Raw genomic sequence first — 23,419 nt, 5'->3', positions numbered from 1 at the left:
TTTGCCCTTTTGAAAGTAAAATAGGCCCTACAACTCTAGTGAGGATCAAAATGGAAAAATTACAGAAAAAAAAGAGGAACAAGGTATAGAGCAGTTTGAGTTTTTCTTATTTTCTATATTACAGACTTTTGCCTAAAAGCTTTTTCTTTGCCATGCAGTAGGTTGGCGTGCCTGGTGTTCTACCCTCATGCAGGCATTTAGCCCTAAAAAAAGTCTTTACTATGTACAAGAGGCAAACCCTGGTAGAGCAGTGGTTACGCGCTTGGCTACTAAGTCAAAGGTCAGCATTTTAAACCCACTCTTTTTGGAAAGCAACTCTCAGGGGCAGTTCTACCCTGTCCTGCAGGGTCTCTGTAAGTGGCACTGTTCTACAGGGGCAGTTCTGTTCTGTCTTCTAGGGGAGCTGTGAGGTGGAATTGAGTTGGTGGCACACTGCAGCTATAAGGTCATGGAGCCAGGTCAGCTGTATATATAAAGGAAGCAAGTTACTGTAACGGACGCTTTCATTATTGAAACACAGTGCACAAAGATATGATTAAGTCTTAACCTAATCGTTAGGGTTATGTTTCTGATAACCTCTGTGGTGAAGTTGTTTCTATTAAGGAACTAAAAATGTAATTTAAAATATACGGTTAGAGGATCAAAGTCACGAGTCACCCTATAGAAGAAGTCTTTTTAAAAAGTTTTTTATTAAATACTTTTATTGGAGGCTCTTACATCTGTTTTCACAATACATACATTCATCCATTGTGTCATGCATGTTTACACATATGCTCCCATCATCATTTTCAAATTATTCTCTTCCCACTTGAGCCCCTTAGAAGTCTTTATAATGATAGCTGTTTTCCCACCAAAAAACACCAACAAAGACAGCTCTCTAAATAAAAAGAGTATCAGAGACATTTTTAAAAACCTCCAAAATAAATAAAAAATAAATAAAAAAAATCTCCAAATGGTGATAATGAATTCTGGATTGTGTCCATTTTTATTCCTTTCGTACTAGAAACTTTTCTGTGAGCTAGTTAAGAAATGTATGGTTTTGGGAAATATACGTAAACTTTTGTCTCCTTGAGGATTGAATGTAAAGGGTGAGGGACGTGTGTGTGTGTGTGTGTGTGTGTGTGTGTGTGTGTGTGAAAGAGAGAGAGAGAGAGAGAGAGAGAGCGAGAGAGAGAGAGACAGATCCTCCTTCACCCTGGTTTCACCATGCATTTCAGATGTACTGACTTACAGCTCCCAACCTTCCTGATCCGGTTACGTATTTCCTTTGGGGTCTCACCAGTCTCAGAGGCACAAAGTCACTGGAAGCTAGAGGACAGAAGAGGTTTTGGGTGGCCTTTGTCGTGTCCTGTGTCCAGTTGGCCATCACTCAGTAGGCTTGTCTCGTTCATTCCCTCCCAACAAGGGAATTTTTCACTGCCCCTGACTCTCCCTCTTCCTCTTGCCCCTGCTCCCTTCCCCCAACACAAGCCTAAGGTTGCCTTTGTCTCCGCCTGGGCTCCCTTTATCTCCCCCTAAGGCTACATTTCATAAACCGCCTCTTCTGCTCTGCTACTTCCTTCTTCTCATTCCACCTTCAAGTTCCTTCTTTTTAATTCAGAGTCTGTGTCTACTTGAAACTGTAGTTCTTCTCAATTGAGGGACAGCTAGGTCGGAATCAATCTGAATCAATCCATATATACTTGACATTCATATAAAAAGATCTTGCGATTAGGGAATGATTTTTGTAATATTGAAAAAACTCATTTTTTTTCACCTTAGGACTTTTCTGTGTGTTATCTATCTTTCCATTCCTCATCTCCTGATTACCTCCCCCCCCCCAGTCTCTTTCCACAGTTTGGAAATTCTGTGCTGCTGAAACAGAACGAGTATCTTTTGCCTTCATTAGGAATAATTACATATGTTTACAGCTAAGTGTGATTTGGACCAGGAGAGCGGTCTTGGACATGGTGTACTACCCAGAGTAAGAGATGCCAGTTAGGACTTAGAGGGTATTGTTGGCTCAGTGGTAGAATTCTTGCCTTCCATGCAGGAGACCAAGGTTCAATTCCTGGTGAGGGCACCTCATGTACAGCTACCACTTGTCTGTCATTGGAGGCTCGTGTGTTGCTGTGAAGCAGGTTTCAGTGAAGCGTCCAGACTAAGATGGCCAAGGAAGAAAGGTCTGACCATGTGCTTCTGAAAATCAGCCAGTGAAAACAGTATGCATCGCAATGGTTCCATCTGGGATCAATCACCCGCAACCTACCATGGGGATGGTGCAGGACCCAGTGGTTTTCATCCCATTGTGGCTACCATGAGCCAGAGGACTGACCTGATGGCAGTTAATAATGGTTAGGATAAAAGAGTTTATTTTATTAAAAATGAAAACATTTTATTGTTGGGTACAGTTTTACAGAGCAAATCAGTGTTCTATTTAGCAGTTCAAATACTTTTTTTTTATGTCATTGATTGCAATTCCTGCAATGTAACATTACTCATCCCACCTCCTCCCTGAGCTTCCCATTTCCCTTCCTCCTCCTTTCCTAATCCTTCCTGTCTTCTGAACTATTCCAGACTAAGATGGACAAGGAAGAAAGGGCTGACCTTTGATCTCCTATGGTAGATTATTCTAAGGCGTCATTAGCTCTCAAGTGTTATTGTTCACCCAGTTTTATTTTATTTGATTGCTGGACTGGACATTGAGTGAGTTCAGTTCTAGGCTTGAAGAGTGGGTGACTAAAGGTCAAAGTCTTGGGAGTGCTACCAGTCTAAGTTAACTGGTAAGCTTATCTCTTTGATGATTTGAGTTCTGTCCCACATTTATCTCCCGCTCTATCCAGGAGCTTCTACGGTGACCCTCTTCAGAGCAGTTGGTAGTGGTAGCTGGGTACCAGCCAGTTCTTCTGGCCCCTGTGCCGTGGAGGCTGACGTTCATGAGGTTCCACTGAATTAATTATTTGCATGTCTTAGATTTTCTTCACTCTTCTTTGCTCTGGGCAGGGAGAGACCAGTGACTGCACCTTAGATGATTACTCACAAGCGAGTAGAACATGTTTTCAAAGCTATTACTTTTCATTCAACAGGTAGCTCTGGGAATATGGGGCACTACTTGCCTTGCCAGGTAGCATAACTTTATCATCAGTATTGTTTTGGTCATTGAGTGATGGTGGCAGTCAGATGGCTGTTACGCGCGTGGAAGTCAAGAGCAAGGATGGTGGACGATGGAGCTTAATTCTCACTAACTTCCTTGGTCATTGCCAATGATGATTGGAGAAACTGTCATACAATGAGCAGTGGTTAAAAGTTCTCAGATTGTGATAAGAGTTGTATGAGCCCCCAATAAAATTATTTTTAAAAAGTTCTCAGATTAAATCAATCAATCAGTAAAACATAAAATAAAGTGCTCAGATGCTAACTGCACAGTTGGCAGTTCGAACCCACCAGCGGTTCTGTGAAAGAAAGGTATAGCAGTCTGCTCCCATAAAGATTTACAGCCCTGGAAATCCTACGGGGCAGTTTTAGTCTGTTCTTTGGCATCACTGTGAGTCAGAATCTACTTGATTGCAGTGAGGGGATGGTCATATAATAAACCGCCTGACTGAAGTAGATTGGACTAGATTAGAACTCTGAGGTTTGTTACCTGGGAAATTTATTCTTCCTCTTGTACTTCAAGGGAGTTTTTAAAATGTTCTGGAGGAGTGAAATGCCTTAGTATGGCTCTTTCATCGTAATATGTGTTTTATCTATAACTCCTACCAAATGATTGGATGGGACCATGTAAACAGGCTGTGAGTACCAGTGATGGAGGCGATTGGTCAGTTTGGTGACCACTCCCCTGGCTGAAAAACTCAAACCAAACTCACTGCTATCGAGTCAATGCCTACTCGTACTGACCCTATAGGACAGGCTAGAATGGCCCATGTGGGTTTCTGGACTGTAACTCTTTGTAGAAGTAGAAAGCCTCAACGCTTTCCCTTGGAGCAGCTGGTGGTTTTGAACTGCTGACCTTGTGGTTAGCAGCCCAATGAGGAACCACAATGCCACCAAGGCTTCTCTGTGCCTAAAAGGCTGAGCCATATTTGAATTGGTTACAAGCAGAGAAATTCAGAAGGGCTTAGTAGAGTACGTTCAGGATATCTCTGTGCAGTGAAGAGCAAGGACGGAGACTCAGAGGAGTATCTCTAAGACTATCGGGTGTGATCTCTTTATCTGGTTTGAGATTATGGGACAGAGTGACAGGCAGGCTGGCTGCCTGGCCCATGGAGGCAAAGGCCAAGGAGACCACATGGCTGAGAGGCTTTGAACCTGGCTGCTGGTTGAGGAGACCAGTGACTATATCTGTACTGTTTGCTTTTGACCTGTGGTAACCTATTCACTTACCTCATAAACCCCGTTGATGGTGAGTATTGTCTGTGAGGTTTGTGTGGCCATTCAATGAATTATTGAATCCAGCATGGATGTAGAGTATCGTGGGAGGAATGGTTGGTGTGAGAAAAGGTAAAGAAAGAAGCACCATGGTTTGTCTGACTCCTGTCACGTGGCAATAGGGAGCTGGAGGAGAGCTGGTTTGTCCACCTGCAGTGCCGTTCACTGCAAATGGGAATAGTCAGACACATAGCAACATGCATGCTTGAACAGCTGGAGCCCATGACTTTTATGTGTGACTACAGAAACATCTACTAGCCGCTTGTTTTTCACTAAACACTGATGTTGATGAGAAACTTAGTCTACAGATCATCATATGACTTTGAAAGTTCTAATTCGGTATCTACCAAGTGCCTACCTTTGTTAGACACTCTGGTACCAAAAAAATAAATTATCATTACCCCTTACCTTGAGGAGTGCACAATGTAGTAAATAATACACAGTACATGTAATAATTACAAGGCAATGTGGAAGTAAGTCTTAAAGAGAGTGTGAGAAATGACTGCTCCAGACCTGTGTTGTCTAACATGACAGCCATTAGCCCATGTGACTATTGAGCCCTCCAAATTGAGGTGCTCTTTATGTATAAAATAAATGCTGGATTTCAAAGACTTAGTGTGAAGCAATGAAAGAAAAATGTGAGCTTAATAGCTTTTACATATTGATTACATTTTAAAATGATAATATTTTGGTGCTTTCTAAAATATGGCAACTAGAACATTTCAGCTTCCATGTAGGGTTTGCATTGTTTCTACTGGACAGAACTATTGTTGAAAGTTCCAAGGAAATAGAAAAAGAACTCAACAGTGGTAGAAAAGGCAAGTTTCAAGAAGGAGGAGAGCGTCAGCTGCTTCCACAAGGAATGGGGCAGATCTTGTCCAGTAGGAATCACAGAGCAGTAGCGTGGATGGTGGTGGTATTTGAGATAGAGCAAGAGCCTGAACTTGAGTGTTGGTGAGCAGTAAGGAAATTCTTGGGATTTAGTAGAATGTTTGTTTGGAGATATTGTGGAAAATTAGAATTTAAAGGCAAATGGGACTAAATTTTAAGTGTCTGTGTCCTTATTCAGAATAAGTGGTTAATATAGAAGGGGCTTCAAAAAGTTCTGGAAAAATAGAACTAAGAGATAATAGTTTTTTTTCATGAACTTTTGGAACACCCCCATATTTTGGGGGCCGACAGGCTGAGCCTCTAAAGAATGGGAGATCTTTAAAAGTTTTCGGGTAGGCATTTGACAAAAGTGATGATGTGCTGCGATGCACTAGACTCTAGAGCAGTGGTTCTCAACCTTCCTGACACCGCGACCCTTTCATGCAGTTCCTCATATGGTCATGACCCCCCCAACCAGAAAATTATTTTCGTTGCTACTTCATAACTGTAATTTTGCTACGGTTATGAATCTAGCAACTCCTGTGAAAGGGTCCTTTGAATCCCCAAAGGGGTCGCGACCCACAGGTTGAGAACCACTGCTCTAGAGGGAGGCTGGGGAGGAGGAAACCAGTTAGGGGGCTGGGATGACCTTTGTGTAAGTTGGCGAAAGCTACACTGGGCTTGGTGACACTAGTAATCAAAACAGATAACGTTCCCACTCTTATGTTGACGTCTTGTGAGTTTTACAGACCAGAAAAAGTTCAGATAGCGTGAGCTAAGGGAAGTACACAGTGCTGTGGAAGCATACAAGAGGGGAACCTACCTATCAGAGGTAAAGAGTGGGAGAGGTAGGTCTAGAGTGATTTCCAGAGGAGGAGAGATTTTGTCACTGAACTCAGATGATGTGTGAAACATAATATGAGAATGTTGTTAAGTAAGACCCTTGGGGGAACCCATTACAAGGATCTTCATATAACCTCTTCCCTGGGGGATGGACAACAGAAAAGTGGGTGAAGGGAGTGGGCAAGATATGACAAAACAATAAAAATTCATAAATTATCAAGGGTTCATGAGGGAGAGGGGCAGGGAGGGAGGGGGAAAATGAGGAGCTGATACCAAGGGCTCAAGCAGAAAGCAAATTTTTTGAGAATGATGAGGTTTTATCTCTCTAGAGAACCCTATCTAACACAGCAACAAATGTATAAATGTGCTTGACACTATGGATGTATGTATGGATTGTGATGAGTTGTACGAGCCCCAATAAAATTATTAAAAAAAAAAAAAAGGTAAGACCTTTGGAGGAATAGAAAAAAAAGCATAGGTGGGGATGGGGGAGACACATACACTGAGACAGACAGAGAGAGAGTGAGAGAAAGAGAGAGAGAGAGAGAGAGAGAGAGAGAGAGAGAGAGAGCGCCCCCTCAAGAGACCACCCTCTGCTCCATTGTTTGTATGGCCATGAGAATCCATGCTTTTTGTTGGGCGTTAGTTTCCTCCTTGTAAAATGTGGGGTTGGCAGATGCGGTTCTTTGGGACCTAGCTTCCTGATTTGCCCTCGCTGGCTCGATGTGCTTACCAAGGACCTGCAGTGGGGAGCTGTTACTGAGCAGTGACCTTTTCTTAAGGTCTGGGAATGGGGAAAGGGACCTCCTACCGAGGATAAGGAGTCCTTGGTTCCTGCAGTCTCGCACTTTCTGGGTAGATTTAGCTGACAGAGGGTTCACTCAGCAGAGAGAAGAGATGGCAGTGTCCAGGGCTGAATTAGATCTAGAAAGATGACAAACTATCAGCAAAAGGGTCAAGAAAAAGGAGACGTCATAGTTTTCAAGTAACGAGAATCGTGGCAGCAAAGTAATATAATTGTGGTGGAAAGCCTGTTTTCGGGGAGAAAGATGATGAGTCCTCCTTTGTGTCTTCTGGATACTAGGCCTCTGTGGAGTTAGTGATACTAAACAGAACGCAGGGGAGAGAGGTCAAGTGGAGTGCAAGTTCTGAGAAGCATTTGAGTAGAGGCACCTGGAAGTTGTCAGAGTAAAATGAGACTATTATAAGAGAAAATAACTCGGGCTTTTGGAAGATGTCAGGGTTGGAAGAATGAAGAAATGGAGAGGTGAGTGAAAGAGGCCATCTGGCAGAGTGGCATCTTTGTATTGAATGAACTTAGCAAATAGCATGTCATGGGACCAAGAAAAATCCAAGAGGAGGCATCATCTGGGTGCTAAGTGCCAGAGACTCTGAGAGTCTGTCCTCTATCCCAGGTCAGGTCCTCCAGGAGGAAGACACGTTTGCTGGGGGGGGGGGGGGGAGAAGAGCTCTGAAAAGCAGCAGTCACTGCTTGGAAAACACTGGGGGCTCTGGAGCAGAGGTTGCAGGTAGAGGACACCCACACTGGGCATGGTCTGGATGGGCCTGAGCAGATTCGGTGACTGTGGCTTCTGCCACTTGCTCGGTCGTTGGGTGAAGTGGCCCTTACAGCACTATAGCATGAGCCACAGCTCCTTGTATGCGGGCAGCAGTTTCTTGAGGAGGAATCCGACCAGTATCTTTCTGTGTCTGCCTCTGGGTCCTTCTGAGAAGCAACTTCAAGAGATGCAAGCAGTAAAAGCCATATGACAGCACCCACGTAGGGCCAGGGTGGTTTGATGTCAGAGCAGCAGAGGGAAACCTCAGATTTTGTTATCTTATCATCACCTTTCTGTATCACACTCAGCCTGGAGGATGTGAGCCCTGTTGCTCCAGATCCCCTCTTTGTGAAAAACAAAACCAGTTTAAAAAAATCATTTTATTGGGGGCTCTGAACTGCTCTTATAGTAATCCATACATCCATTTTATCAAGCACATTTATACACATGTTGCCATCATCATTTTCAAGACATTTTCTTTCGATGAGCCCTTGGTATCAGCTACCCCCTCCCCCCCAAAAGAAGTTTTGTTGGCATATAATTCACATATTGTACAATTCAATAATTCAGCCAAATTAAGAAAAGTTGTACAATCAACACCACGATCAATTTTAAGACATTTTCTTCTTTCTTGTACTCATCGTTATTAGCTCCCCATTTACTCCAGCCTTCCCTGTCCTACCCCCAAGAAGCCATTAATCCAGAAAAGAAAATTTTAGAGACTTCTTAAATGGAACTCATTCAAACAAACAAACAAATCCCACTGCCATTGAGTCGGTTCTAACTCATAGTGACCTTATAGGACAGAGGAGAACTGATCCTTTGTGTTTCTTTTTTTCCTTTCAAAAAATTGGTTTAAAGAGTCGTATTTGTTTCCATCCACGGAAATCTTTAGTAAAAGGCGAAAGATTTATACAATTTGAAGAGAAACCAGGGTATGATCCTTACGGTTTCTAAGAGTGTGATATTTTTATGAGCAAGCAGCTTCTGGGAAAAAATGAGGAGCTGATACCAAGGGTTTAAGTGGAGAGCAAATATTTTGAGACTGATGAGGGCAATGAATGTACAAATGTGCTTGACACAATTCATGTATGTATGGATTGTGATAAGAGTTGTATGAGCCCCCGATAAAATGATTTAAAAAAAAAAAAGCAAGCAGCTTCATCTTTTGCAGCGTGGCTGCGGGGTTAGAACCACTGACCTTGTGGCTAGCAGCCCAGTGATTGATCAGGCTTCTGGAATTTCATGAAATGAACAGTTGTCTTTATCAGATACTGTATTACAATTATTAAGATTAAGATACTTTATTAAGCTTTGCCATTCCACAGCTCATTAAATTACAAGTCTTTTTGTTAAAAAATTTACAGAGTAGCTGTAGAGAAATAGAAGTTTACTGGAGATAAATCATCTTCCAAATGATTCATCTTAAAGACATTGCTTGTGCTGAATACCGGAATGAGGCTGGGATTGAAGGAGGCTAGCCAAACTTGGAGGACTTTGTTGCTCCTAATGTGACTTCTGCAAATGGCGTGGCCAAGCGTAGTTCTTTGTGGGCAAATCAAATGAGTCCAGTTCATTAACTTTATAACCCTGCACACAGTTTCGTGATTTTATTAGTGCTCTAGCTGTGACTCAGAATTGACTCCATGGTGTTTTGAGTCTCTAGCTGGAACTCCCAATTCTCTTTTATGTTTTCATTTTTTAGAAACACAAAAACCTCATCTCTTTCCCCTCACTCCCCACCACTGGCCAAGAGAATGCACAAACTGCCCCGCAAGCAGCCTAAACAAACTGCCATCGAGTTGGTTCTGACTCACAGCCACCCTGTGCAGTGTTTCCAAGGCTGTACCGCACACAGCTCTAATTGTCTCCCAAAGATAGCACGATCCCCAAGAACAATTCAAACAACACCCTTGTCTCTAAAGGAAAAAGTAAAAACATCCCAAATTCCGCCACCAGAAGGACAGGCAATTGACTTTTCTGTGACCCTCTTTTGTCACATCTCTCTACATGGGCCTACACGCAGACACCTGTGAAGCCGCACACGGTAGTGTACACGTGTTACATACCATCTATATTCGTGTATAAACTGAGTTTTTCTGCACATTTTTAATGCAGTTTTTGTGGTGAAATTAGGTGCCTCGGCTGATATTCAGGTCGGTTTATACTGAGTATGTACTTGTACTTTAGCTAAATGGGATATTTCACATATTCTTGTGACTTATTGTCATACACATCGGATGAAGGACATCCTTCCATGTCAATGCATATTAAATCATTCTTTTTTAGTGGCTGTGAACTGTTTTCTTGTGTTGCTGCCTTGTGCTTTGTATAATCACTTTCCTACTCAGAGATTTCAGAGATGTTTCCGACTTTTCAGTTTTACTTACTTCAGTGACTAGCATTGGTATACGTCTTCCTGAAGCTGTCATTGGTGGGTTCGAGCATGCACATTTAGACAGACGTTGCCACGGTGCCCTGGTAAACCTTATTTCAGTTTATAGTGGTGATGGTTTTGCTACCAGTGCTCTCAGCCTGGGGTGATTTTGTCTTTGAAGGCCATTTGGCAAGGCCTGGAGACATGGTTAGTTATCACTGGGGAGACACTAGGGGCATTTAGTACTAGCTTTGATTCCTAGATCTTTCCTCTGTTTCGATTTACTGTCCTCCTGTCTCACCATCACGCTTGCCCTTCTTCTGCCTCTTAGTAATTCCTCTCAGCTAGATTGCTGTTGTTCCAACACCCCCCAGGTCTCTATGTCCTCCTCCTCTTCCTCGTTGTTGATTTTAATTCCCTAGTTGTTCCCCTGTCTATGGCATTGTTTGCTCATCACTCCCTCTCCCGCTTTCTCCACCCCACCAGTCCTTCTGGAACTGTCTGTCGGTCCCTTGCTCTCTCCTCGGGCTTGCCTCCCATGCCTATCTCATATAGGTAGGCAAACCAACAATAGCAGAGATAAAACAAAAAGAAAACAAAAGATTGGATAAAAAGAGAAAAAACCTAGCCCCCCCAAAAGAAAAAGCATACATAATTCCAGGCCTGTCCTCTGACCTTTATGACTTTCTCCCCACTGGTCCTGGGGGTTCCAGGAAACTGTCCCTCCTAGCCTGAAGTCTATTTTGGGGACATTTTGGGGCTTTGTGACTTTGTTTTGCTCCCATTGCTGATCTGTTATGTTCCCTTCTTGGTTCGCCCCACTGTGTGTGATGGTAGGGCTCAGACAGGGCTCATTCCCCACCCATGAACTTTTTGAAATCCCTCATACCTGGTAAAACACCAAATGTTTGTTACTCAGGCAAAAATTAATATGCCTTTTAATTTATAAACCTTTGGTTACAATTGAGGTTGGGATGTCTTTTCCTCTTTAACAGCCCCTGATTTTGTTCTGTCAATCGTCTATGTTTATTTTTCTCCTACGCGTGGATCCTTTTCTTACTAATTTTTGAGAGTGATTTGTAAGCTGAAGTCATTAATCTTTTGTGTGTGTCTGTGTGTGGTGCCTCTTTTTAAAGGGAAATTTTAAACAACCCAAACAGTTACATGGTGTGTTTTCTGTTTGGTTTCTGAGGAGGGCTAGGTTGATGAATTAGCCAACATAACTTAAGGTGGTTTTACATTAGAATGAGGTCCAGTGGCTTATACACTAGGAACAACATTGCAACAGGTGGATTTGGAGTTAGATATCCTGTCTTAATATGTCCATAGGAATTACATTCTTACTAGGTCATTCCTTTATTGATTGATTGATTGGTCATTTCTATTTTTAAAGAGCATTTTATTGGGGGCGTACAACTCTTATAACAATCCATGCATCAATAGTATCAAGCATATTTGTACATATGTTGCTGTCATTATTTTCTGAACATTTACTTTCTATTTGAGCCCTTGGTATATAGCTCCTCTTTTTTCCTTCCTTAACCCCATCTGAATCATTGTGAACGACTCAGAAGACATATTAAGCAGTTTCCTTCCTCATAAAGTTGCATTAGGAAGTCCTAGCCCTGGACATTTGATATGTCTCTGACATGTGAAACAGAGACAGTTAAGTTCTGAGTAGGAGTTTAGTGGACAAGGGAGGCCAGTGAAGACTTCTGAGATTTTCGTCTTGTGAGACAAAAGTCACGTGGGGGAGTGTAAAAGAAGAGGGTGCTGCTTGGTGCTCAGGAGGTGCTGCGACCAACCGTTAGGAGTGAGTTGAGGCTGACAAAGACTTCAGAAAGATAGGGGACTTAGGCGAGGTTGAAATGGAGGTGGTGGGGGTGGTTTGAGCTAAGTAAGCCCTGGAGGAGGAAGGAGAGTGGAGAGAGCTTGTTTGGCTGGATTTTTCCAGATGTGCAAAGAGGTAGGAAAAATTAAGGCTAGAAAGACGAGAGGCTGGCTTGTAGAGTTACCTTAACCGCTGCCCTTAAATACTAGGCTTTAACTTGGATTGGCTATTAAGAACTTTTAAAGCGAGGGGATAGCATGTGTTTTAGGGTACAAAAGAGTCCTTGATCTCAAATATAGTTTGAGAACATTTATTAAGTCTTAAATGGGACAAAGACAAAGACACATCATCCGGATGAGGGAGACCTTTGCCACGAGACCCAAATGGCTTCCATAGATTTACAGTGAGGAAGCTAGTTAAATAAGGTCTGGGACAAAGGAGACTGTCACAAGTTCTTGATTGGTGACAGATCCATACATCACAGTTACAGACGCTTGGACAGGACCAAGATTGGGTTCCTACATTCTGTTCCATAGAAGAGCTTACAAAATTGATCCAGGGCCTTCCCACTGACAGGCGGACCCAGCGGAACTGCCCTTTAAGGACCCACCCAGGCAAGTCCCGAAGGCAGACTGCCCCTCCAGGGCTGGCTGGGGAGGGGTGGAGGTGATCCACTTTCCAGTGCCCTCTATCTGAGGGCAAGATTATCTACCTCCTTGGTTAATGATCAGTAGGAATTCAGTGGAGGTTTAATCTCCATGGGGGCTCTACAAATGGATTTTGGTTTTTTTACCGCCAGCCCTATCCTTCTGCAAACTGGGGTTGCTCAGAGTTTAAGCTCTAATAATATACATGTTGTAAGCAGCATTTGAAGATACATTTGCCTTAACCTTAGGCAGAAATGTCTATGATGGTGATGGATTGTACTCAGGGTCCCAGTGACAGGGCATGGTCAGTGATGACTAAGATGTTTGGGGCTGAACAGGGCAAGGATAATTTAAGAGAAAGCAAGCAAGTCCAGCAACCAGCAGGATGAAAGGATATTGTCAGAAAGGGGAAAAATGACGCCCTGAGGCAAGGGACAGGCCTGCTAGTAAGACAATGCTCAAGGCAGGGCATGGCAGTGGTAGGAAATTGGTCATTCTGGTTCATTGTTAGGAAGAATTTTCTGGTAACTTGCCACATAGACTGAAAGCTTAGTTTATCAGACTTAGGGATTTTTATGCGTTAAAAAAAGACGTTCGTTATGAGTTATGATTCTATAATTGTGTTGGTTCAGATAAGTCTGTTGGAGTGAAGTGCGCCACGCCCCACCCCCAGCCCTCTTCCGAGTTGCCCATTACGCACATCCTGTAAAGGGAAGTTGTGGAAAGGGGTCAGGGGCACGTTGGAGAGAGCCTTTTGCAGTCTCCGCATCTGTGGCGGGAGGAGGTGAACAGTACACATACGGGTGGTAGAGCACAGTTGGGGCGACTGCCATCATTTTTGTGATAGATGGAAGAGACACGTGGGCAGGAGCGCGTGCCGCTCATTCATCCGTCATCCCTTGTCAGCGGAGGCTCTGCAGGGACCATGCGGCCACTGGGGAAGAGGTGGAGAGGGGTTTCTTCAAATCCGAGGAAGGTGAATACAGGCTGCGCTATCAGTGGGCGCTAACGCAATGGCCTTCGGAAGTGAGATAAATCCAGGTTTTCCTAGAAACGTGCCCAGTACCGTAGTTAGCGTGACAGAGTTGAACTGCTGCACAGAGGTCTCTAGGCTGTGATCTGCCGCCTGCTGACCCACGGAGGCTCTGAACCGCCCACTCACCATTCGCGTCGCAGCTGAGTGCTTAACCATTGCACCACCAGGCCTTGTCCCAGGCCGACCTTACTAACAGTAAAAAAAAAGCTACAGCAAAGCTGAAGTTCTGATACAAATTGTAGTTCTCTTGGCTGAATTATGAACTAAGTCGGGTTTTCATGTTAAGTGGTTGGGTTTCATATTTAAGGTGTGTGTGCATTTCCCCCATCTGAAATTGTAGAGACAAGCTCGTCCTTTTATTTGACGGTGAGCATACCAAGTAAGTAAGTGGCTGGACCCGTCTGGGTCTCAGACCTCCCTTCTCACTGCAATGTGCTGCCTCCCTCACAACTTACTTATTATTAAGTAAGGTGGTTAAGGCAGTTATCATTGAGTTTGCCTTCTGTTTAACTAAAGTATTATTTAATTGTCCATGACCGAAGTCTAGGGTTCATATTGAAATCTCTCCTCGATGGGAATCCCTGAATCAGGCTGAGCACAGAGATCACTGATGACTTTAAAGAACTGAAAGCCCAAAGGCCCGCATTAGCAGAGAGGCTGGACCAGCACTTACAAAACCTCAGTTAAGGTCTTATTTCTGTCCAGCAACTGTCATCAAGAAAGACACATTTAGTCACTTTGAGCCAGGATTCTCCATCTCTGAAACAAGTATTGACCAGGTGGTGGCCAAGGCCGCTGGTAGAGTTTTAGTTTAGAAGAGTCTCTGAAAGCCAAAGGCAGGCATGGGAGAGATTAGTTTTTCCCTCTTTGTTCTCTGAGGACTTTTTACTAATCAAAACTACTTTTCTTATGTTATTTCTCTGTCTGAAAAACCTATTTGCTTCAATTGTATTCCAAATGTTTATCTTTATTGTAAGGTCTAGGCCTTGGTGGTGTAGTGATTAGGCTCTGGGCTGCTAACCAAAAGGTCAGCAGTTTGAACCCACCAGCCACTCCATGGGAGGACAGGGCTTTCTACTCCCACGGCTAGGGAGAGACTCAGAAACCCACAGAGGCTGTTCTGCCCGGTCCTATAGGGTCGCTATGACTCAATACTGACCTGACAGCAGTGATTTTTTTTGAGGCCATATTGCAAATCTTCTCTGAAGTTACTCATTCTGACACACCGTGACAGGGTTTCCCTCCGTTTCTGAGGCTCACCCTTCTCCCTTGGAGTGGCTGACGGGGTTGAGATGTTGACCAACTATGCCACCTTAAACCACTGCCTTCGAGTCGATTTTGATTCATAGGGACCCTGTGGAGGGTTTCTGGGCTTTTGTAATTCTCTCTGGGAGCAGAGAGCCTCATCTTTCTCTCGTTGACCTTTCAGTGAGCAGCTGAGCATGTAACCACCGTGCCACCAGGGGTCCTTATGAAGCCTGTGTAGCACATGCCATTGCTCCTTTTCTGAAATCATTTGTTTTGTCCTTATATTAAACGCGGCACCAGGCTGTGACCATGCCTTTTATACTGTACAGGTTGATGTCGAAGTAAAAGGACTGGCTTTAAAGCTAAGTGGATTTGACTGTGTGATCTGAGTTTGGCTACTACATATGTATTCTTTAATTTTATATTTTTAAGCAAGTAATACATTTTCAAGCAGGTAACTTTAAGAAATGAAAAGGAGAAGTAAAACATTTACTTTTGTCTCCCGTCAAACTAGCCTTCGCCCACTGTTAACAGTTTCTTAACGAACCTTCCCAAGTTTATTTGCACCCCCTCCTCCCTTCACCCCACTTCATTTACCTCCGACATCTTTTCCTATCAGTACCCAGTAGAGCTTCCTCATCCTTCTCAACGTGTTATGGAATAGACCATAATTTAGCTAGGGGTGGGGAATTTTGGGTAAAGTCCCCAACGATTTTCCGTTTTGAATGACCTTTGGAGCCATGTCTGAGACGCGCCTGCCATTTCCCTAGAATGTATGTGCCTGGGGTACTGTGCAGTTCATAAACAAGTTCACGTGTGTGAATTTGATACTCTGGGAACTTGTTTGGGGTGGGTAGGCGCTGCTCGGTAAAGAGAGAAGGAAACACCTCTTTAGGATTTCACTGAAACGCACGCGGAGCAAGGTTCTTTCTTCCAAGCACCAGCTTGCCTGTTTTCATGTGCTCCGCTGGCAAGGAGAGGGCTCGCTTGGGAAACACAGCCTGCTTTGTAGGGGCTGATGAAAGTCTTCTCTACAGCGTGTCAGTCTTCATGACTGGCTTTTAAACCGTTTGTGAGTTGACTTCCTTTCCTCTACTTACTTCCTTAAAATCAGCAGAGCCTGTAGAAAAGGATCGCCACCTAAGTGATGCTGTGAGCCACAGACCAAGGTGCAAAGGAGCTATGTAAATGCTCTTTTTATAGAGGACCACTTCAAAAATAAAGCGAGCTGTCATGTGTTGATGCCGGGCAGGGGAAAGTGACGGGCTTAATGGAATGAAAAGTGGTCTTTGGATGAATGTGGCTCCCGCAGTGGTTAGAGGGTGAGGACCAGCACAAGGAGGAAGGGGGTTAATCGCGGATTGCCACCTAAGATTTTCTGTCACAGCACAGCCTTGGCTAAGGTTGTGTTCAGTTGCAGCAGAGCCTGTACTTTGACCTGCTCAGAAGGCACCAAGGAAGTGATGAAAGGAATGTCAGGTTGTGTTTTTTAATGTGAAACTACCTGAAGATGAAAGTATGCGCGTAGCTTGTTGCAACAGTGGCATACGTGCTGTGGAATTACATAGGCATGGTATGAAGTATTTTCTATACAGTATTTTTAACCTTTTTGCTGACTCCTGAGATGTTTGTGCAATTGATTTAGCTTCTGTTCTAAATCAGGTCTTCTCTCTTTTTCTTTCGCTTAGACGCTTTATACTGAAAACTTAGCATAGGGTCAGAGGATTCTAGAAGTGATCGGATTCTCAGGGGTGAGCTAATTAGCATTTGGTAGGTTTTTATACTAATTTGGCCTTTTCTATTGAGCAAATGAGAAAACTGGAGCCCAGAGAGGTTATGACTTGCCCAGGTCAGCAATCTCTCCCGGAACCCTGGGTCCCGGTACCAGGCTCTTTTCTCTCTCAGCTCTAATTGGCTGACCCTGCTCCATTTGGGAGCAGCTTAATTTTGCACACGTTCCCTTGCTCTTTTTCCCCTTTTCTCTAGAATGTGGGCCAATTAATAAAAGACAAGCAGCCTTATAGCCACAGATCTTGCCCAAGCCTGGCTTGCGGCAGAGACTTGCTTGAAGTGAACTGAAACTGGGCGGGGATTGTGGGGTGGTGGTGGTGAGGTGGTGGTGGTGGGGTGGTGGTGGTGGGGTGGTGGAATGAGAACAAGTAGGAGGGAGCAGATTGGGAGCTGACAGCTGAGCAATACTTACCCCGCATTTGCTAGTTCTCCATCTTTCCCTGTGCAGGGAAAGGAGCAGGGCTGTGTTCAGACAGTGCAGGTGGCATGTGTTGGACAGTGAGTGCCTTCAAACTCCTCTCTTTGCCCCGTAGGTCCTGTCACACAATCTGTGCACGGTGCTGAAAGTTCCTCACGACCCTGTTGCCCTTGAAGAACATTTCAGGGACGATGATGAAGGGCCTGTCTCCAATCAGGGCTACATGCCGTATTTAAACAAGTTCATTTTGGAAAAGGTAGGATTCTAACCCTTTCTTACTGCCTTGTTTGATTTGCCCAGCCTTTGTCAGGGGGGCCCTGTGGCCACTTGTTGGTAAGTTGACCAAGAAGTTCGTATGTGAGATGTCAAGAGATCAATCAGGAATCAAAGAAAGGAGGAGGGAGTGATGGTGCAGCTTCCTCCCTCTCCACTCTCTTCAAGAGGTTGCTTGGCTGTTTTTCCAGCTCGGTGCATTCTTTGAAATTATAGCCTGTGTTTTGTATGAATCTGTGTAGATCCTCTCCAGGGTGTTTTTTGTTTTTAATTTTGGTTTCCTATGGTCAGACAATTGTGGTCAAAGGATGGGAGTGGTGGGGTAAATGTGAACCCTAAGTGTTTTTCAGATATGACATAACATTACTTCTTTCATCCTCGACTTTCCAGGTACCCTTCAGCTGGTTTCCTTTAGGGGATGTGGGAGTAAAGATGCTCCAGAAACCTATTGTGTCTGTGGAAGCCAAGTTTAACCTATTAGTGTTCTCTGCCACGTTCAGTATCTCTCTTGGTTTATAGCAATTAAAAACACATAGAAACCATGAATGTCGTGCACAATAGAGGAGAAAATAACCTAAACTGATGATGGTAACCACTGCTAACATTTTGGTGAATATCTTTCTGCCCTTTTTTAATGCAAACACACAACACACATCCTCACTCAAGCTACCCTTGCTGTCCCTACATAGTATATATGTTTTGTTTCTATACGGATAGGATCATACTAGACACAGGTGGCCCCCATGTTCTCGGATTCCAGGGACTGAAAATATTTTGTGGTGAGGGGCAGCAATTAAGTGGTCAAAGTGACCCCTTAAAGGCCAAGAGACCTTAAAGTTTCATTTACCTAGCACTTACCTGGAATTAGGTATTATAAGCAATCTAGAGATGATTTAAAGTTTACAAGAGGCTGTAAATTGCACAGCACTTTATAGAAGGCATTTTAACATCCTTGAATTTTCTTGCCCCTGGGGGTTCTGGAACAAACCCCCAGATTACTGAGGGACAACTGTACAATTTTTCAACAGTGTTTTTTTTAATCGAATGTTATATTCATTTAATCCTTTCATAGCACGTCCATTTAGTTTAGATAGGAAAGCAATCATGTATTCACATGAAAAACCTGGGAGGGCGTTTGCCTATTTATGTCAGCATGGACTTTTTAGATAGATGCTTTTCAAAAGGTGTCCAGGTAGCACCTGATAAACATTTGGCTGCTAACTGCGTTGGTTCAAACCCACCAGCTGCTCCACAGGAGAAAGATGAAGCTATCTTTTCCCATAAATATGTGCAGCCTTGGAAAACCTGTGTGGGTTACTGTGAGTCAGCAATGACTCGACGGTGGTGGCTTCTCAAAAACAGCAGCTATTAAATTAAAAATAAACTCAAAACAAAACTCACTGCCATCGAGTTGATGCTGCCCCTGTGTGTTCCAAGACTGTTGCAATGACCACACAGAGATTACAGGTGATAACTCATAGTGAAGGGCTTTATTCAGAAAATAACAGTTCAGGATCAGGAGTGACTCAGGATAGTTTATTCCATCAGGATTGTCTCTTTCATTAGTTGCCTGCAGCCAGGCCTCTCTGATCCTTTGGCTTGGTCTCTGCTCTGGCATGTTTTAAAAAGTGCATTAGCTCTGCCAATAAGTAACCAGGGACATCCTACTCCACCAGGAAGCCCGAAGCCCTTTCGCTTGGTGGGTTGGCACACCCACTGTAATTGCCTCACTCCGAGGGTGGAAAAGCCCACTGTGCCATTTTGTGTATGTTGTCTGGTTGTGCTGCCATTTCTCCACATCTCTCACGTCACCAGAGTTCCAGCTGGCCTTTCTCTGTGTCTGGGTTTAGGAGAGTTTCAGTGCAGGGACATGCTCTGCTCGTGACTCATCTTTCTTGTTGGTAGTGAGGTTTCCCGCTGCCCACTTTTGGGGTAGTTCATTTTAAGTGTAACCCCTTCCCCTTCACAAACAAACAAACGAACAAACAAACAAACAAACAACCAGAACGAACTCATAATGACTTCTAAGACAGAGTAGAAAATTCCCTGTGGGTTTCTAAGACTGTAAATTTTTTTTGGTATTGTTTCTTTTTTTCCTTTTTTATGTTTTTTTTTTTTAAAAAAAAAATCATTTTATTAGGGGCTCATACAACTCTTATCACAATCTATACATACATTAATTGTGTAAAGCGCAGGAACAGAAGGCTTCATCTTTCTGTGGAGGAGCAGCTGGTAGGTTCAAACTGCTGGTCTGGTGCTTAGCAGCCCCACATGCAGCCTACTATGTGGTCCCCCCTCCCCTCCTTTATTTTCAGTCTAGCAGAATGGCAGAGTGGACCTGTCTCCCCATTAGGGTGCCATACACCTTATTTGCATTGTTAGTCAGCTGTCTGATCCAGTTGATGGGCCATCAGCACATGATTTGCATAGACTTATTTAGTCATTCAAAACACAAAAACAAAAAAACAAACAATGATACTTTCAGTTGCCTCATATGCGTGTGAAAGTTGGACATTGACTAAGGACGACTAAAGAAGAATTGATGCATTTGAATTGTGGTGCTGGGAAGAATGTCAAAAGAACCAGGGACTGACAAGAGAACAAACAAATCTATCTTGGAGAAGGACACCCGGAACACTCCTTGGAGGCAAGATTGGCAAGACTTAACTCCATTTAAAAGAAATATATACTTATTACAAACATAAACTTTGAGATGAATGAAAATTGTAACATGGCTTTACTGAGTGGATAGTAGTTTGAGTATACATCTAGCAAAATAACATCAGTAAATGATAATACAAGAAATTGGAGACCCCTGAGATAGCAGTATAAAAATATGGTGATAAATGCTAGAAGAAATAACTAAGAGCTCAAAGAAGTTGAGCTTTGGGGAAAGGGACATTACCAACTGTAATGTCTTAGAGGCCGCTGCAGCTTTTTAAGACACACAGCACTGTATATTGAACTAGGGACAGTGCTTGTCAACCTTCCGAATGCCGCGACCCTTTAATACAGTTCCTCATGTTGTGATGACCCCCAACCATAAAATTGTTTTCGTTGCTACTTCACTGTCATTTTGCTACTGTGATGAATCGGGTGACCCCTGTGAAAGGGTTATTCGACCCCCAAAGGGGTTGCCACCCACAGGTTGAGAACCGCTGAGCTAGGAGGTAGAACAGAAGCACTAAACTCACTATTTGGCCTGTTCACTGGGATGGCCCTTAAAATCAAGGCTCTAAACCTCCAAACCTAGTGTGAAGGTTCTCGAGTGGATAATACCTTGGTTCTTGGCTTCCCACGAGAAAGAATTCACGACGCCACCGGTTTTTTTTTGTGTGTGTTTTTTTTTTAACATTTTATTAGGGGCTCATACAACTGTTATCCCAATCCATACACACATCAATTGTGTAAAGCGCATTTGTACATCGTTTCTCAAAACATTTTCTCTCCACTTAAACCCCTGACATTAGGTCCTCATTTTTCCCCTCCCTCCCCGCTCCCCCCTCCCTCATCAGCCCTTGATAGTTTATAAATGGGTATTTTGTCATATCTTGCCCTGTCCGACGTCTCCCTTCACCCACTATTCGGTTGTCTGTCCCCCAGGGAGAAGGTCACACACAGTTCCATGTAATCGGTTCCCTCTTTCCTACCCATTCTCCCTTTACCCTCCCTGTTTTGCCACTCACACCACTGGTCCTATAGGGCTCATCCGTCCTGGATTCCCTGTATTTTCAGTTCCTATCTGTACCAGTGTACCTCCTCTGGTCTAGCCAGTCTTGCTAGATCGAATTCGAGTCATGGTAGTGGGAGCGGGGAGGAAACCTTTAGGAACTAGAGGAAAGTTGTATTTCTCATCATTGTTACATCGCACCCTGACTGGTTCATCTCCTCCCTGAGACCCCTCTGCAAGGGGATCTCCAGTGACGCCACCGGTTTGTAATCCAAGTGAGTTTGTATGAAGGATGGGAATAGTTTCAGGTTTTACAGTCTCAAAAGAATACAGGCTATTTCAGGGAAGCATGCCAAACCTCGCGGAAGTTCACAAGTGGACACGAGCAACCTTGGGGAGCAGCACACCCACCCCTGTGGAAGTGAGGCCAGAATGTGGCACTGCACGAGCGGACACGGGGGAGAGTCGGGGAGAAGAGAGAGGTCCCAGAGTGTGCTTCCTGCCTTTACTTGGTGGACCCTGTTGGCTGGGTTGAGCCCACCTGGGTGATAGGATGGGCCGGGCCTCATTTGGACCGCCTAGGTGTACTTCCCAGTTGGCTGGGGGCTTGAATTGGAGCATGCTCAGTTAAGGGGTCCTCTTAGGTGTGTAATGCTCACCTGATTTTACTTCCCCACCTCCTCTTGGGGCCCTGTGCAGGCATGGGAGGGACAACCTCCCGCCCCCCTACCCCTATTCTGGCTACCTAACACTAAGACTCACCTCCCTTAAAGCTTTTGGCTGTACATAACCATCCTCAACAATTACTCTCTCTTTCTTTAGGGGGGGTTGAAGGGTGGGATGGGGGAGGTCATTGTTGTAAATACACCTATCACACAACTCTTCCCAGTTCAGCTTTTTACAGATATGCAACCTATTGACAGTCATTACAATAATTGGTTGTGCAGCCTTACCTTTAGTCAATGTCATTTTCATCACTGTTAATCTCCCTTTCCCCCATCTCTGGTAACCACTAATAAACTTTATTATCTGTGCATTTGCTTTTTCTTATACATGTACGTGAAGTCAGACAATTTTTGTCCTTTAGTGATTGATTTATTTCACTCAAGCTTTACAGTATGATATTATACACTCTTTTCTAGAACCTTCTCCTCTTTGTCGTTCTAGTCATTGTTCGGGTAACTCATTTGTGCTCTGTAGCTGTATTTTAAGTTGGGTATATGGTGTATAAGCAAATATTTGTGACTATGTGATCTGACAGGTATTTAAGATACATGTTACACTCAAGGTTCGTTGGTAGGTGGCTACTTTGGCAATGAATACAAGTTGACTGTTGGCTTTTCTCTTCCATTATTAGAAAAATCCTTGGCCCTAACTGATAAAGGGAGAAATTAAGTCAGAGTTGTGGGCAGAGAATCCGACTCTGAGCAAGTTATGTGGGGTGTGATTTAGGCGTGGAGTGAGGTGGAGGAAGATTCGGCTTCCTGTTCTCTCAGGGGCAGATCTATAGATGCTGCTGCCCAGTAGCACCTGAGAAGGTGTCCCTAGCTCTGTAATACCCCCCAGGCCCCCTTCTTTCTTTCCTTTTTGGAAGTTGATGAGTGGATACAAGTGAAAGTATCAGCTTAACTGAGGTGGGAAACATCTGGCCCGCGGGCCATATAAGGCTCCGCCTCCCCCAAATATCAGCTAACATCACACATCTCACCCAAGAGAAGCAGTTCTCATCATATTAGGGCAAGTACGTCACATGTTTCACCAGAGTGGCCCACAGTGATGTTATAAACATCCAATGGCCCTTGGCAGAAAAAAGGTTCCCCAGTCTTGGCTTAAAAGTGATGGTACATAGCATGTCTACCTGGAAGGGGTAGGCGGAATAAACAAGCCAGAAGAGAGAACAACGGGGTGACAGATCAAGGGAACATGGGGGTGGGGGTGGGGGGGAGAAGGAAGAGGGTGTTAACAAGCACAGGGACAAGGGAACAACAAGTGATCCCAAAATCAATGTCAAGGTGGGTGCGGGAGGCCTTGCAGGGCTGGATCATGGGCAGTGGAACCGAGAGGAATGCCTAAAACCCAAATGAAGGCAGAACATGATAGTGGCACAAGAGGAAAGTACAAAAAAATAGAGGAAAGAACTAGGAGGCAAAGGGTACTCATAGAGATGTAAATACAGGCATATGAAGATATAAATATATTTATATATGAGGGGGAAATAGATCAATGTACATATATTTATAGATTGAGTATTAAGAAAACAGATGGACAGTGGGCCCCTACACAAGTACTACCCCAATACAAGAACACTTTGTTCTAACAATTTGGCAGTCTGAGATGCTCACCTGCCTGGCATGATCGCTGAAGACAATGGGTGCACAAGAAAATGTGAAGAAAGCAGATGATGCTTGGCTACCAAAAGATATAACACCTGAAGTCACTGAAGACAATG

At 43.9% G+C, this 23,419-nt stretch overlaps 1 protein-coding gene and 1 non-coding gene across 3 annotated transcripts in view; one reads left to right on the top strand and one right to left on the bottom strand.

Annotated features, from left to right (window-relative positions):
- The window catches only part of SWAP70 (switching B cell complex subunit SWAP70), a 90,380-nt gene that overhangs the window by 14,500 nt on the left and 52,461 nt on the right, over positions 1 to 23,419 (top strand). For both annotated transcript variants that reach the window (XM_004711539.3, XM_045290978.1), the window contains exon 2: positions 17,143 to 17,283. In XM_004711539.3, the coding sequence (XP_004711596.1) occupies positions 17,143 to 17,283 (141 nt within the window). The remainder of the gene's footprint in view (positions 1 to 17,142; positions 17,284 to 23,419) is intronic.
- LOC115869926 lies at positions 8,504 to 8,618 on the bottom strand. Its single transcript, XR_004046441.1, has one exon. It is a non-coding gene; the product is annotated as a U5 spliceosomal RNA (small nuclear RNA).

The sequence above is a fragment of the Echinops telfairi genome, unplaced genomic scaffold (genome assembly GCF_000313985.2).
Source record: "Echinops telfairi isolate 266 unplaced genomic scaffold, ASM31398v2 ScPeMD7_60;HRSCAF=208, whole genome shotgun sequence".
Lineage (NCBI taxonomy): Eukaryota > Metazoa > Chordata > Mammalia > Afrosoricida > Tenrecidae > Echinops > Echinops telfairi.
The sequence above is the reverse complement of the archived record's forward strand: the minus strand, read 5'-3'. Positions and strand labels throughout refer to the sequence as shown.